General features: G+C 50.3%; 7 protein-coding genes across 7 annotated transcripts; 4 read left to right on the top strand and 3 right to left on the bottom strand.

The window, feature by feature from the left end:
* The first annotated feature begins 102 nt into the window (after positions 1–102).
* Positions 103–3248, top strand: FOBCDRAFT_257 (uncharacterized protein). The gene is made up of 2 exons (XM_031180544.3): positions 103–323; positions 378–3248. The coding sequence occupies exons 1-2, from the start codon at positions 274–276 to the stop codon at positions 2908–2910; spliced, it is 2583 nt and encodes an 860-aa protein (XP_031041312.2). The 5' UTR covers positions 103–273; the 3' UTR covers positions 2911–3248.
* A 1-nt stretch (position 3249) lies between these two features.
* Positions 3250–4919, bottom strand: FOBCDRAFT_258 (Alpha/Beta hydrolase protein). Its single transcript, XM_031180543.3, has one exon. It carries the CDS (start codon positions 4843–4845, stop codon positions 3343–3345), a length of 1503 nt encoding a protein of 500 aa, XP_031041311.2. The 5' UTR covers positions 4846–4919; the 3' UTR covers positions 3250–3342.
* A 331-nt stretch (positions 4920–5250) lies between these two features.
* FOBCDRAFT_210028 (uncharacterized protein) lies at positions 5251–6664 on the top strand. Its single transcript, XM_031180542.3, has 3 exons — positions 5251–5735; positions 5788–6088; positions 6134–6664. Exons 1-3 carry the CDS (start codon positions 5400–5402, stop codon positions 6550–6552), a joined length of 1056 nt encoding a protein of 351 aa, XP_031041310.3. The 5' UTR covers positions 5251–5399; the 3' UTR covers positions 6553–6664.
* Positions 6665–6796: 132 nt separating this feature from the next.
* FOBCDRAFT_210027 (uncharacterized protein) lies at positions 6797–7992 on the top strand. Its single transcript, XM_059609296.1, has 2 exons — positions 6797–7058; positions 7104–7992. Exons 1-2 carry the CDS (start codon positions 6870–6872, stop codon positions 7818–7820), a joined length of 906 nt encoding a protein of 301 aa, XP_059466530.1. The 5' UTR covers positions 6797–6869; the 3' UTR covers positions 7821–7992.
* Positions 7993–8223: 231 nt separating this feature from the next.
* On the top strand, positions 8224–9114 carry FOBCDRAFT_210024 (NUDIX hydrolase domain-like protein). The gene is made up of 3 exons (XM_031180540.3): positions 8224–8368; positions 8415–8449; positions 8502–9114. Exons 1-3 carry the CDS (start codon positions 8327–8329, stop codon positions 9037–9039), a joined length of 615 nt encoding a protein of 204 aa, XP_031041308.2. The 5' UTR covers positions 8224–8326; the 3' UTR covers positions 9040–9114.
* Positions 9115–9212: 98 nt separating this feature from the next.
* FOBCDRAFT_246449 (concanavalin A-like lectin/glucanase domain-containing protein) lies at positions 9213–10223 on the bottom strand (the record flags this gene model as incomplete). The annotated part of the gene is made up of 1 exon (XM_031180539.3): positions 9213–10223. Exon 1 carries the CDS (start codon positions 10167–10169, stop codon positions 9213–9215), a length of 957 nt encoding a protein of 318 aa, XP_031041307.2. The 5' UTR covers positions 10170–10223.
* A 968-nt stretch (positions 10224–11191) lies between these two features.
* Positions 11192–14049, bottom strand: FOBCDRAFT_313384 (uncharacterized protein). Its single transcript, XM_031180538.3, has 3 exons — positions 13500–14049; positions 11788–13448; positions 11192–11737 (listed from the first exon to the last, which is right to left on the bottom strand). The coding sequence occupies exons 1-3, from the start codon at positions 13972–13974 to the stop codon at positions 11204–11206; spliced, it is 2670 nt and encodes an 889-aa protein (XP_031041306.2). The 5' UTR covers positions 13975–14049; the 3' UTR covers positions 11192–11203.
* Positions 14050–14380: the final 331 nt, after the last annotated feature.

The following is a 14380-nucleotide window of genomic DNA, read 5'->3' as shown; positions in this document are numbered from 1 at the left end:
AGCACTTTACCCCCCTAGGTTGTGGGCTGTGGGGACCCTTTAGGTACTTTACGGTAAGTGCTGCAGCCCAGGCTTCTTCTTCCCGTTCTTCTCGGCAACGGTCTCGTCTTCTAGAAATATGCACAGAAGAGACAGACCAGGCCAATGTCTCTGTCTCTGACTCCGTCTTTACATCATCGTCATTCCTAACTACGTTTCAATTCAGTCCTTACCGTCAAATGCTCATGATATAATTCCTCAGATCTCTTTTTCTCCTCTTCTTCTCTTTTCGAGATGGTTTCGTTCTTTGGCCTCAAGCTTGGAGGCGATAGGAAAAGGTCACAGTAAGCCTCCTTTCTCTAGACTCAACTCTGTACAATTTGACCGACAATTATCAGGGACAAGAAGCTAGCTTCGAAACAAATACAACATTTACATCGCAATGAAGAATCTGTCTCGTCAACCCCCAAAGACCTCCGCCGACAGAGTAACTTCTCCCGTCCAAATCTCGCTCGCCCTGGTACTTCCAGCTCTCATCTCGACCCACCAACACAATGGAAAGCCCCTTATATGAACGGTACAGGAGGTGCCTCCTCCATGGTAGACCTGGGAGCACCGCGCGCACCAGGAATGGGAAATCCGCGGTTTCACTCGTCAGATATAATGCTCAACACACGCTTCGGTAATGGTAGTTCTACGAGTCTCGTTGCGCCGGGCGCAAGACCTGGCTCACCTACACGTCCTGGGACGGCCATCTCGACAAAGGAGCCTGAGAATCCCTTCAATATTCACTTCGGTAAAGATTCTGTCAGCAGTATACCGCCGACGCCCCAGGATGAACCAAGGGGTCATGCGGAACCCTTCGAATTCAATCTCGGAAACGAAATTAAGGAAATCAGAAACAAGAGTCCTGTTCCTACGGCTAACAATGGATATCCATCTCCTCCACCCTCGATTGTCAACGCTGAGCGATCTTTCTCACCGGACCCGCGACCTTCGAGCAGTCGTCAGAACGTGCCCACTGCACCTAGTCTTCGGAACCCCAGCACTGCAGGTCCAATGTCTCTCCCAAGTCCAGCTGTATCAGTTGCTAGAAGCGACGATGTCTGGGAGCCGCAGCCTCCTGTTATTCGCAATGTGACAGCCAAGCGCGACACTTTTACCTTTCATACGCCTAGACGGCAGAGCTTTACCATGGACATGGAGACGCGTGAGAATCACAAGCCAATGGTTGAGGGACTTGCTGGAAATTTTACTGGATTCGACTTTGGTGAGACAGTTAGGAAGGGCAGTATTGGAAGTAAGAGTTTGGATACTTCGACTGAGGGTGGAGTGAGTCCTACGGACACGAATGTGAAGCCCAGGGTGCTCGGAACGGCGAGAACGGCTAGTCCTTTGAGGACTATGCAGTCGAGTCCAAGTCTGAGCATGATTGATACGGCATTGACACGAGCTCGAACTGCGAGTGATGCCATGTCTCCTCTCTCGTTGGTCTCGTCACTGGCATCCGCGGCAGCAGAGGAGACGCCGCGTATACAGACACCTCAGCCTTCTCAACAGACAAAGCCGACTCAACAGCCTCCCAAGATTCTCCAGCCCGGCCAGCTCTCGGAACCTCTTCAGGCGATCAGACCTGTCTCACCCTCGCGCTCTCCTCAACCTTCGCCTCTTTCTCAACCTCCTCAGCAGAACTCTCCAGGACCATCTCCGATTCTCTCCAACTTCCCAGGTCGATCGCCATCTCCGCCAATGGTAGAACCTCATTTCCCTCGATCTCCTCCCCGACCACTCATGCAAACCCTCCAGCCATCTCCTCAGTACCCGACAAAGCAGTACAAGGCCTATCAACCTCCGGACTCTTCTCCGCCAACGAAACCACTCCCTTCGCCATACCGGTCACCTACCGCTCCTCTCCCGCCTGTACCACCACCTCGCTTGAACCCTGGTAACAGAAGTAGGAGTAACACTCCTGATACGGCAGCGAGTACGAACCCGGGTTACATGAACCGACCTCTCGAACCTCCGCCTCGTGGCCTCCGTGCCCGAACTGACTCCGAGCCACGACTTGGCCGACCTCTTCGCGTTCCAGCTCCTCTAGTCGATCGCTCGGCTACCATTCCCATGGTTGGGCCTGGACCTCGAAGTGCGGTCGGTCCAGGCTTTGATGAGAGCGGTTTTGTTCGTACTGAGCGTCTTCCTGAACCACCACGAACAGCCAGCCCTTTCTCGCAACAAAGCCCCATGGAAGGCGAGTTTCCCGTTCAAAAAGGTCTTCCTCGAGGTCGCAGGCCTCAACCTCCTGAGATGCAAAGTCCCGAAAGGCCGTTTGGCCTGGAGCCAAGAAAACAGCGCCGCCAACCTCCTATGTATCCTCCGCCCAGAAGCACAGAGTCACCCGTGGCCGACTCGCAACTGGATGAAGTTTTGAACCAACCCGGCACACCAAACTGGAACGACTTCGACCGCGCCGAAGCGCACAAGTCCGCTATCCCAGCTGCTCTCTCACCTTTTCGCACACAATTCACTCGATCTCCCACACAAGCCACCGACGACTCTTTAAGCCCACGTCTCGCACAATACGCTTCCTCGCCCATCTCAGACACACCACCCAGTCTACCTTCACCATCCTTCCCATCGCTACAAAAGTCAATCTCCAGCTCGAGTGAAAATCTCGCGCGTACTTTTGACATGATGTCTGATGGGAACTACGAGCGACATGAGCAGAATCAAGCTCGGCCGCTCATTTCACCTGTGATGGCGGACTTTGTACCCCCGAGGGACAGAGACCGCAGCAAGACTCGCGTCGAGGCAAAGAGAGCACCTCCTCGTCCTTCGCCAATTGTTCCTCCATCGCTGGCCGCAGGAGCAGAGCCGACGAGAGTCAGAACTCCTAATCCCGTGGTAGATGCGTTCAATCCTGGCTTTATATAAATGGATTATATCAAAGCGAATCATCTTTATATCTCGGCTTTTTATATCTCAGCGAGTTGGATTTCAAAAAAGAGGCAAAAGACCCTCACGACTTTTCTTTTCTTGTTTAGCTATCGCTTAATCGCTTATTCCCCCTTTTTTCTTCTATCACATTTATTTTTTTTTTGGATATGGCGTCTTTCGCTTATAGATCTATCACATACCCCCGTCCCTCGCTGCGTTCTTTACTTTTGTTTCTTCTCTTTGTATATAGTCATCATCATTATCATCGGGACATGATTAGTGGATAATGTCTAAGGAATACAACATCCAGTGCCTTGAGCCTGGATCTTACATGACTACCTGAAGTGTGTCCCAAACGTGATTGTATTGCGTTATACATGGTAAACCCAAAGATTGGCGCCAATTTTACATTACTATAGAATACATATACTAGCCGAGGAACATGCGGAGGTTGTTGCCGATGTACTTGAGATCCAGGAGGAATGTGTCATGGCCAAACATGCTCATCTCTTCGCTCAACTCGACGTGCGTTACGTTCCTGTTTCCAGCTAGACGGACAGCCTCAGCTACCTCGCGCTGTTGCCATGCTGGGAAGAGGATGTCACTTGCAACGCCCATAACCAGCGTGGGGGTGTCGCGCAGTGGTGCGAGACCGTGGATCAGATCCTCTGGGGGTCGTGAGCCTGGCACGACAGTTGCATCTGAGGGGTCGGGGTGGGCGCCAGGCTGTTCCTCATAAGGCTTGTTGGGCAGAGTAAGACTGCATGCGTCAGGTGAAAGGGGAGAAGCTTCTCCTGAAGCAAGATTCTTCTCGCGCTCTTGGCGACGAGCACGAGTTGCGCGCTGATGCTCAATACCCAGGTCGAAAAGATCCATAGCCTTGCTGACGTACAAAAGACTGTTAGGATCATAGTTCAAACACCACTTCTCACCCGCGTGGTCAAGATACGTCTCAATGAGAAAGTCCGGACATAGCGCGGGCGGTTTACTCGAGTCTGCTCGACGACGACCAAAGCGCTGCTCCCACTCCGGTCCAGAGCGATACGTAACCGTCGCAATCTCACGCGCAAGCTTCATACCAGCATGAGGAGGAACCTTTCCGTAGTAAAAACCACGGTTCCAGTTTGGATCCATCATGAGGACTTGGCGCTGAGTATGGCGCATGGCGATACTATACGGATGAGAGCGTGCGCAGCCGCTGATAGAGACGATGCGACCTACGCGCGAGGGGAAGAGAACACCTGCGGCGAGGGATTGCATTCCGCCCATTGAAGAACCAACGGAGGCGTAGAGTTTATCAATGCCGAGATGGTCGAGAAGACGGAATTGGGCGCGGACCATATCATCCATCGTCAAGATGGGAAAATGCGTTGCATAGCGCTCTCCATTTCCTGGATCGACACTACTCGGTCCCGTAGAACCGTTGCAGCCGCCGATGACATTCGTGCAGATAACGTGGTATTTATTCGTATCAAGCGGTCCTCCTGGCCCAATGAACTTCTCCCACCAGCCAGGCTTTGTATTCGCCTCTGTAGAGTGCGCATGTGACGAAGCGGACAACCCGGTGTGTAGAAGAATAGCATTCGATTTATCGGCGTTGAGCTCACCCCACGTTTCATACGCGATGTTGAACTCGGGAAGGACGCCGCCCCAGTCTAGCATGAAGGGTTCTTTGCAGAGATAATTCTGCGTGGCGCCTGATGTATACGAGGGCTCGGTGTCATCGTCGGTTAAGCGGGCAGAACGGGATTCTAATGCGTCGAGGCAGGGGAATGACATTGCTGGGTTAGATGCGACGCCCGACTTCCGGGGCGTAGCGGAGTGAAGCTCTCGGACCCTCGGGGCGAGACATGTTCGGCGGACAAGTCTTGAGGGAGCAAAGGATGTTTGGAGCTGGCGGGTTGAGCGTACGAGAGACCTTGAGGACCTCATGGTGGGATGTGAGTATGAGGAGGAATTGTCGTTTGGGGAGAGCTGAGCTTCATGTTTGTAATCGAGGATTCTTGGACGGCGAAATTGATGGAGCTCCGATGCGCGGGGGACGGGATCAGACGCCGGGTCGGGATGATGCCATTGCACGTGCGATAAGATATGGAGTTGTGATAAGATACGGTAGGTGAGGTGTAAGTAGAGAGGGAACTATCTCCAGCTACCACCTACTACTTACATAGCTCAGAGTAGAAATAGTTTCTAAATATTCTTCAATACAATTGTTATAGATCTGAAGATCATCGTCATAAGGCTTAGCCTAAGTTTAGGCTTAAAATCATTACAAGAGAAATAGCAGAGAGATCACGCTTTTCTGTGTCCCCGAGGCACGTGTACATCTTCTGACGTCAATTCAACGCCGCAGCTGTAGGTGATAAGCTGCTGCCTCTCTAGAACAAGCCCCAAACGCGTCACCTTCGCCGTGTATACATAAAAAAACCTGTCTTTTTTCGCTTTCACCAAATACACTACAAATTCATTTCTACTCTCCTAGATTTATGCTGATCTACCTTTTTTACTTCTTCATCGCCTATCTCATCATGGCGCAGAGCATTCCCCAGAACGTAATCCAGGGCTTGCGAACTATGCTATCGCTGGGGAGCCAGAACGACAATGAGACGAGCTCTTCTTCTTCTGGGGGGTTGACGCCCGTGGATGTGGTTATTACGCGAATCATGCTCACGAAGGGGAAGAAGCTTCCGCCGGGTGTTGTCGATGTTATCTTGGACTTTGCGGAGTATTGGGCGCATTCGAGTAATGAGGTTGATTATATCGCTGAGCACTCGAGCCCTCTTCGCGTCAACGGCCAAAGCCCCTCCGAGAACAAATTCCTTGTAAGTCAAACCCCCCATTAAACAAGGTGCAAGACTAATTACTGTACCTTAGCTTCGATCGTTTCCTGTGGGTCTGACGGGTATTCAAGGCAAGAAAGCACTTGCTGAAGTGTTGGCGTATGATCTGAACGAGGCGAAACCGGCGCCTTTAAAGACGGAGCATGATGCTTCATATTTTGCAAAGTTGGCTGATTATCCTACCCCGAAATTACTCCACCCTGTGAGAAAGGTGGTCTTTACGATACGGAGTAAGGATCAGGGGTGGGGTGGTGAACCGGATAATCGACATACGTATAACGGAGCCTGGACGTGGTTTGAAGCTGGTCTTGAGAAGTTTGACGCCGAACAGACTTGTAAGTCCCAAGACTCATGTATAAAACGCAATGCTGATTTTCTAGGTGATCCAAACTGCACATACGACGCCCGCTTCAAATCAGCATCTTCCGTAGCATCACCCCTCGCCGTCTGCGCCCTCCGCCCTCTCTACCCCTCCATCGTCCCCAAAGGCAACGACAAGTTCGCATACTCGCATCCTCTCGCACACCAAGAGAAATGGACCATCGTTCGCAACAAGACGGCTCACCGCGCTTGGCAAGACCATGTCATTACGTGGGCGTGGGACGACGATGCCAAGCCTGACTCTGAAGCTGCTGTCAAGATGAAGGCTGAGGAGGGCAGGGGTGAGGAGACGGGTGATGGGTGGTTCGTGAGGGATTTGAAGATGGGAGATGTTGTTACGGTCTGGGCAAAGGCCAGGTTTGGGGGTTGGGTTAATCATATTGAGAAGGTCAAGATTGATGTTTACTGGGCTGTTTGAGCGATGGCCTGTGGGAGCACCTACGGAATGAGGGACGGAGTATGAGTTATGATTAGTCGCTTCACTTACAGCCCTATAAATGGGAAATGAATCAATGAGTATACCTACTGCGCAATAACTGACCTTTGTGAAGTGGCAGGCTGCCATTTCGTATGTGAATGTACTCAGTTCAGCTCTCTTTGGTGTTTCAGCCTCATGTCATGATCGCGGGGCAGCGCTCTACGTCATTCACTCAACCCTCCCACAAACACAATCTCAACCTAATCTTCAATAGACTTCCGCCAATCCCAAGCTATCTCTAGAAATAACACCAGGAAATGAGATTCATCGCCAACGTCTGCAGAAACCACAGGCTTTTACTCTCAGCAACCTGTCTCGTTCACCAAACCTCATCTCTTCACCACTTCACGCGCACAATGTCTACCACGCTCAAGAGCCACAACGTCCCTCTCAGTCTTCCTGATGGACTTTCAGAAGAACAACTCACTTCATTCATACCATTTACTGTATGGTTTTCACCCATCTTCTCTTCAGCTTGCTAAAACTCTCAGAATTGGGTCAACACACTCACAAACTCACTCCGTCTTCAATCCGATGAATCTCACCCCTTCCACAAAGACCCCTACTCTCTGCGCTCAGTTACAATCCAATCCTACGATCTCTTCGGCGCCAAACGTATCGGCTTCATAAAACTCACAGCAACTGTCTCTAATGACTCGGGTGAAACACTACCAGCAGCCGCACTCCTCCGCGGTCCCAGCGTAGCAATGCTCTTTATGCTCATCCCCTCCGACGTTCCCCCCTCATCCTCAGAGCGCTACGTCGTCCTCACAGTCCAACCCCGCGTTCCCGCCGGCAGTCTTAGCTTCACTGAACTACCAGCGGGTATGGTCGACGACGCGGGTAGCTTCGCCGGAGCAGCAGCGCAAGAAATAAAGGAAGAGCTCGGTGTCACGATAAAAGAAGAAGAGCTTACAAATTTAAGTGAGCTTGCTACAGCTGAGGATAGTGAAGACATTGCGAGGGGTATGTTTCCTAGCGCCGGGGGTTGTGATGAGTATATTACGATATTTAGCTATGAGATGAAGATCGAGAGGGAGAAGATCAAGGAGTGGAGTGGGCGGTTGACGGGGTTGAGGGAGCATGGGGAGAAGATCACGCTGAAGGTTGTGCCGATGAAGGATGCTTGGAGGGAGGGCGCGAGGGATGCAAAGTGTTTGGCTGCTTTGGCTCTTTGGAGGGGGCTGGAGGAGGAGGGGAAGTTGTAGAGATATTGCGATGTCCTGGTTGTTGGTGGTAGTAACTTGGGTGAGGCTGTCATCCCACTCCGAAGCATGCGAGATAGGATGTGTTGAGGCTGTCGCTCTTGAGCATGGTTATAGGCTAGATAAGGGTAAAATACCCAATAATCTCCTGGAAGAAGCATTGAGTTTAACTGAGACATGCATCCTCGAGGGACAACTGTGCATGAAGCTGAAAACCTGGTCGCGGGGTTCACGATAGAAGCCGATTTGAGATGTCTTCAACTGATGATAAGTTCACATTTTTCCAAACAAAACCTATAAGCATAATTCTATTCATTATTTAAAATTTAATTCCTCGCGATAGACACGTAATTGGTGATTTCATCGCATGATTTGAGTAGCTTCAGGGTAGCTTGTGTGACGTTGCACATCATCTCACCGACTTCGGCGGGGCGGTAGCCAACTCATCATGACTTCTCAAAAGACAGCCAAAACAAACAAGCAAAACATTCTTTTTCAACTCACTCACAATGTCTGTTTTCGATGCCAAAGTGACATCCACTGAGCCCCTCGTAAGTATTCCTCCCACAGTTTACCAACATCCGCTAACAAACTCAGTCTAAGGAGGAAGCTCGCTGGATCAAACTCTCCAAGTACGCTCACTCACCTCTTTTTTCACCTCTCACCTCTAACATGAACATTTAGAATCACATACCGTGACCCAACAGGAACATCCCGAACCTGGGAATCAGCCGAACGTCTCACGCGTCCTAAAACCGCTGACATCGACGGCGTAGGCATAGTAGCCATCCTCCCCCTCCCCACAGGCCCCGAACTCATACTCCAAAAACAATACCGCCCTCCCATCAACGCCGTAACAATAGAAGTACCAGCCGGTCTAATCGACGAGGGCGAAACACCCGAAGAATGCGCCATCCGCGAACTCCGCGAGGAAACAGGCTACGTCGGCGTCGCTACCGAGACGTCGCCCATGATGTTTAACGACCCGGGGTTTTGCAACACGAATTTGAAGATGGTGCATGTTAGTGTTGATATGGAGTTACCTGAGAATAAGAACTTGAAGCCGGAGCTGGAGGAGGGGGAGTTCATTGAGGTTTTTACGGTGAAATTGACGGACTTGTGGGGGATGTGTGAGACTTGGGAGAGGGAGGGCTGTGCGATTGATGCGAGGGTTGGGACTTTGGCGGAGGGGATCTTGTTGGCGCAGAGATTCAAGCTGTAGAAGATCAACGAGTGATAGACTATAGAACGAAAAGCTATGATTAGAATCAGTCGGTCACATAGAGATGCCCTTTCACATAAAGATATCAGACTCAAAACATAAGTGTGTTCTCTATTATACTTAACTATGTACAGGAAAGGTTGATATGGGATCACCAGAAAGCATGCCGTCTTCTAAACAGGCACAGCCTTCCCAGCCTCACCCTCATCAACACTACAAACCCTATTACAAGCCCCCTGCTCCGTGCGTCCATGCAAAACCTCAATCCACTGAATCTGCTGATACGCTGCACCACCCTCTGGAATAGTACCCGTCCACGTATCCCCATTACTCCAGGCATTAAAGCTCAGCTGCGCGGGATCTCTCGGCACCTGGAACGCATTGCGCCAGGTCTCTTTATCGTTGACCTTCCAGATCGTAGCATCGGGTGTCCAATCGATAGTGTGCTTTGCCCAGTCTGTCCACTTGAGACCGTCGGGGAGTGTGGCTGCTAGATGAGCGCCTTCGACCTCGCCGCCCTCATCGGTGTAGGAGGGTTGGTTTGTGTAGTGGATGATTGTGGGATCGTCCTTTGTGAGGACTTCGATGTCTGCTTCTTGGACGAGGGCGAGGGAGCCGCCGTTGAGGTAGGTGAACATGGCTGTGCAGGCACCGGGAGAACCCTTGGTACGAGCATACATTCTCAACGAGACGTATTGATGCTTCTCCAGAGACTCAAACTCAGAAGCGGTTTGGAAGCCATTGTGACGAGCTGTTCTCATAGTCAACCACGTGTCACTCGCAGGAGAGACATCATTATTCTCCTCAATGTACAGGTTATTATAAGTATTCTGCATAGGAAACTCTTCGTTCCCATTGTTCCATTTCTGAGGACCCCAGGTTTGAGTAAATTCAGACTCCCAGTTGAAGAAATCTGAAGAAAAGCCTGCTTCGGCGTTGCCTTGGATTGTGTCGATGAGAGGAGGAACACCGGCGTATTGGGAGAGGGAACGGAAGTCAAAGAAGGAGTGGCTTGTGTAGTATTGGGGATTATCGCCCTTAGTAACGTAGCAATCGCATGAAGGATCCTGGGCGAGAGCCAAGGGAGCGATGGCGAGGATGGATGCGAGGAGGGACTTGGTGGAAGACATGATGAGTGATGATATCTGAATGTCTGGATGAAGATACTATTCCAAGCTGATCTGCCGGCCTTATATATCCTCCTTTCCAAGTATTTTTGCATTTCCAATTCCTCTGCAGGATTATAGGATCAAACACGACTTCTCCCAACATGTGATTGAACCATATACGTCGTCCCATAAAATGCTAAGATGAGAACAGCCCGCACGAGCTGCTTGTGATAGGCTCGATGGACTCGAGGATCAGATACCTTGTTGAGGAAGGAAATTAAGCTCAGGAGCGGGAAGACCCACGAGCTTACATTCTGACAGGGGTCGTAGGGCGAAAATACTCCTTGAGCCAAGACTCGGTCTCCATAGAAGATTGGGGATGTAACGGTGACGACGAGCTTGCTCGCTGTGAGGTTTGTGTGATTGGTAGATCTTGTTGATGATCATGGATGGATTGAAGGTGAGTTTGGGGGCTGGGCTGAGCGGGATAGCAGTCCGAGGTCAGGCTTGGTGTCGCCATTTGCATTGAGATGAAGAATCCATCGCTGAGACTTCCAAGACTGAAACAGAAGTTTCTTGGATAAAGATAGCACTAATGTTTCAACAACGGTGATCCAGAAATCAGCCCTGTGAGGCATTCTGATTTGGAGTCAAATGTTGAAATGCCGTGGCTTTGTCCAAGACCAAGCTAAAGAAATCCTCAAAGCTCGAGATTCTCTAATCGACCAAACACGGCTGCTCCGGAGGATTCGCAGAAGCCGATCGCAGTTGATTCATGGAAATGAACCATGAAAAGGCAGTGCATCTCACTCCTTCGAGGCTGTGTTGACAATATGAAACAAGGATAAAGGAAAACCTTTTCCAGAAAGATCTCGACGGCCTACGGATGCGGAGAGAGGTCTAACCTCCAGGGAGCAAGAAAACTTTTGGTGTTGATCGAACTGAGGTGTCAGAAAATATCTAAGCTAAGATCTATTAAATCGATACTAACTTTACCTAAGTCTTTTTATTTCTTAGGATCGAGGTCCTAAGCTTTCGTGCCTCACCTTGCCAGCTCACCACGAGCTTGGAGTTGCCCATGGTTCACTTCCCACCACTGGACTCTGTTTGACAGGAGTTGTTTCTCTCTCTGACGAACGAAACAAATTCCTCACTTTCCGTCTCTGCTTCTTCATCCATGAAGCTGCCTGGCTGAACATGGAGTATATGAAGAAGTATAATATATACCACTCCGACGGTTCAACCTCCCTCCGCTCCGGTCTATAGCTCTCAAAAGCCGTTGCTCTCTTAACCCATTTCTCGTCCTCACTCCCATGCATTCGTCTAACAATTCGTCTTTTAACACCGCGATATGCGATAGCACATACGGAAGCCATGTTTCTCATGTTAGCTACGACGATGAACGTCACAGCTGCGACAAGAACTGATGTTAAGGCTAGCATTGGCCGGGGATAGCCTTCGTTTATACTCCAGAGAGCGACGCAGAAACTTAGTGGTAGGTAGAAGATGCTGACGTATGTAAGGAGTTTCACGTTCTCGCCGAGACGAGTTGAGACACGACTTTCGATTACTCCGCTGGCACTGAAGAGCTGTGCGAGATACGTTAGTACGTAGAGCCTAGCGGCTGAGGGATACGTACGCCTTCTCTGAGAGCTTTAGTCTTGTCACGACTTGCCTCAAAACGAGCAAATATGATCCTCAATCGATCGACCTGCGCCTCAATCTCACCCACAACTCTTCGCGTCAACGCCTCCGGTGTTTCTTCCGTTCGTGACTCTTCCGCTGGATCAATCTCCATAATCATATGAGGCCAATCTGCACGAAACCTCCTCCATTCCTCTATAGCGTCATCGATAAGAATAAGAAAAGACTCAAGGCAACTGACGATCCAAAAGTATTGCCTCGATCTTGAGAACGTATCGTCGTCAAATAAGAGATTGTCATGCTGAACGGGGTCGAGAAATAGAGGATCATGATCGACGATTGCGTCAAGGGCTACTTGCATTCGACTCCATGCATTAGCTGCTTTTTGTAGACTCGTTCGGATAGCATCGAGGATGATATCTTCTGAACGATATTGGCGCCCATCACTCTGGGGCGGGTATGTTCGACGTGGGACTTTATGGACATCATATGGATCAAAATCAGCAGCAGACGGCTTCATGACCAAGACTGTCCAGAAAGAGTCACGCTTGGCACCAGACCCGTGAAGCTCTTGATAAGCACACCCCAAAGTAAAAGCCTGTTGTTTGATATACGGCCCTTTTTCTCCGTAAAGACGTCCGTAGTTCCAGGTCGATTGCTTGACAGCCGCATCGGTGGGCTGTGTACAGAGCTGATACCACGAAATGTGAAATGACCTCCACGGGACGTTTTCGGAGCCGTGCAGGTCCTTTGCAGACGGCCTGCAGAGTAGATGCTGATTCATCGTAGCACGAAATGCACGGCCCTTACTTGAATTCAGCTGGTTATCTTGGAAGAGAAGCTTCCAGACGGTCATCGAGTTATACCGGGTGCACTTTTCCTCCATAAGACCAGCAGTGATGTTTGCAAGGCCGTCAAGCTGAATGACGCGACACCATCTGCCTTCGCGATGGATCGGCTGAGTTGGATGATCTTGTATGACTGATGGGTATGACACAAACCCATTCCCCTCTCTTTGAAGCGCCGGTTGGATCATCTCCCAACAAGGCGGCCCCTCAACACGAGATGGCAGTGAATCATGTTGGAACGGTGATGATTTGGTTCGCAGACTATATACCGCGTTTTGAGAGCCCCCAGGTGCTGTGAGGTCAATGATACTAAACCAATGAAGCTTACTAAGTAGCTCACGCGTGGGCTCGAGATATTTATTAAGACTGCGATCGATATCATTACGAGTCCGTCGATGACGAACTTGCATGCGAAGTTCGCTCGTATGAAACGATAGAGGAAGTCGACCATCCTGAGGCACAGCGTAAAAGTCCCCAAGGGACTGACGAATCTTGTATCGATGTGCTTCGGTAAGTGCAGTCTCGATCAAGTAGTCACCCGAGCCACCATACGTGATACCTTGACGGCGCGTGTAAGCCATGTTCAGATTACGCAGTCCCGGAAAGAAAGAGTAAGGGACTTCGAAGTATGTTCCGACCACTGGTGGTAGTGTATCTGGTGCGGTCAGGGGAAACTCCAAGTCTATGTCGTCGATGTGATACCACTTCTCATTTTCTCCGCGGGTAAGCTGCCATGGCGGCATGAAGTCTGGCACCGGGCTGATGGATTTATTTCTGGACCAATGTGTCTCCCAATCGCGTGGATACCCTGTTCAAACGAATTGTCAATTAGGGTGTGGTAATGCACAAGGTCACATACAGTAGTTCCAAGTTCGAGTGGCATTGACAACGACGTCTCCATCCTCTGGGGGTCGCGGAATGTACTCTAACTGCTGGGGTAGTGTGTACGAAGATTGTGAGGGAGGTAGTTGAGAACTGAGGAGGAATGGCTGTGGACCATCTTGACCAGTTTCAAAGAGCTGTAGCCTTTTCTTGTAAGAATGGGATGCGAAGCGGAGGATGTTGTCCAAGTTTGTATCTTGTTGCGCTGTAACGCTGAGATCATTTGATGACACTACTTTCTCGAACTTGACTTCGTCATCCTGCACGAGAGGTTCGCCAGTGGCATTCTCGTCATACTCTTCGCATTGATGTGCTGGCTTGAGTTCAATTGTAGGAGCAGCCATGAGCGTCACCAATTTCTCAAGGAGATCATTCTGCTTCTCATGCGCGGCTTTGATCCCACGAATGAGATCAAGACATTGAGTCTGAAACTCTGGATCTTTGGCAGCCATTGGGTCAATTTAGGTAGATCGGCGGGCTAAGGAGCCTGCCTGAAGTTCGGTGAAGTCGAGGAAGCAATGTTTTCATTCAATGCCTGGCTGGTGGTGGATATTGCAGGTGGTTAGCGCCCTGACCAGGATCATTTTCTGCAACGCAAGAGGGCAATGCGACCTCTTGCTTCAGCACAATCGCAAGACACGGTATCTGGAAACAGTCTGCCATTGCGAAGACTGACACCCTCGCTATCGTTCTCTTGATATCGCGACTGGCGATGAATCTTGAGATCGAGGCCAGAGATCGGGGCCAATATGCAGTAGCCAACCATCTACTGATCAAGATCCACGCATGTATTGACAGTCCGAATATGGAGTATTCGTAAAGTCGCGGGAATTGCCCTATGAACCTCGACGCCGCCTT

This window comes from Fusarium oxysporum, chromosome I (genome assembly GCF_013085055.1).
Source record: "Fusarium oxysporum Fo47 chromosome I, complete sequence".
NCBI lineage: Eukaryota > Fungi > Ascomycota > Sordariomycetes > Hypocreales > Nectriaceae > Fusarium > Fusarium oxysporum.
Note: the sequence above shows the minus strand (reverse complement) of the source record. Positions and strands in the feature narration are given on the sequence as shown.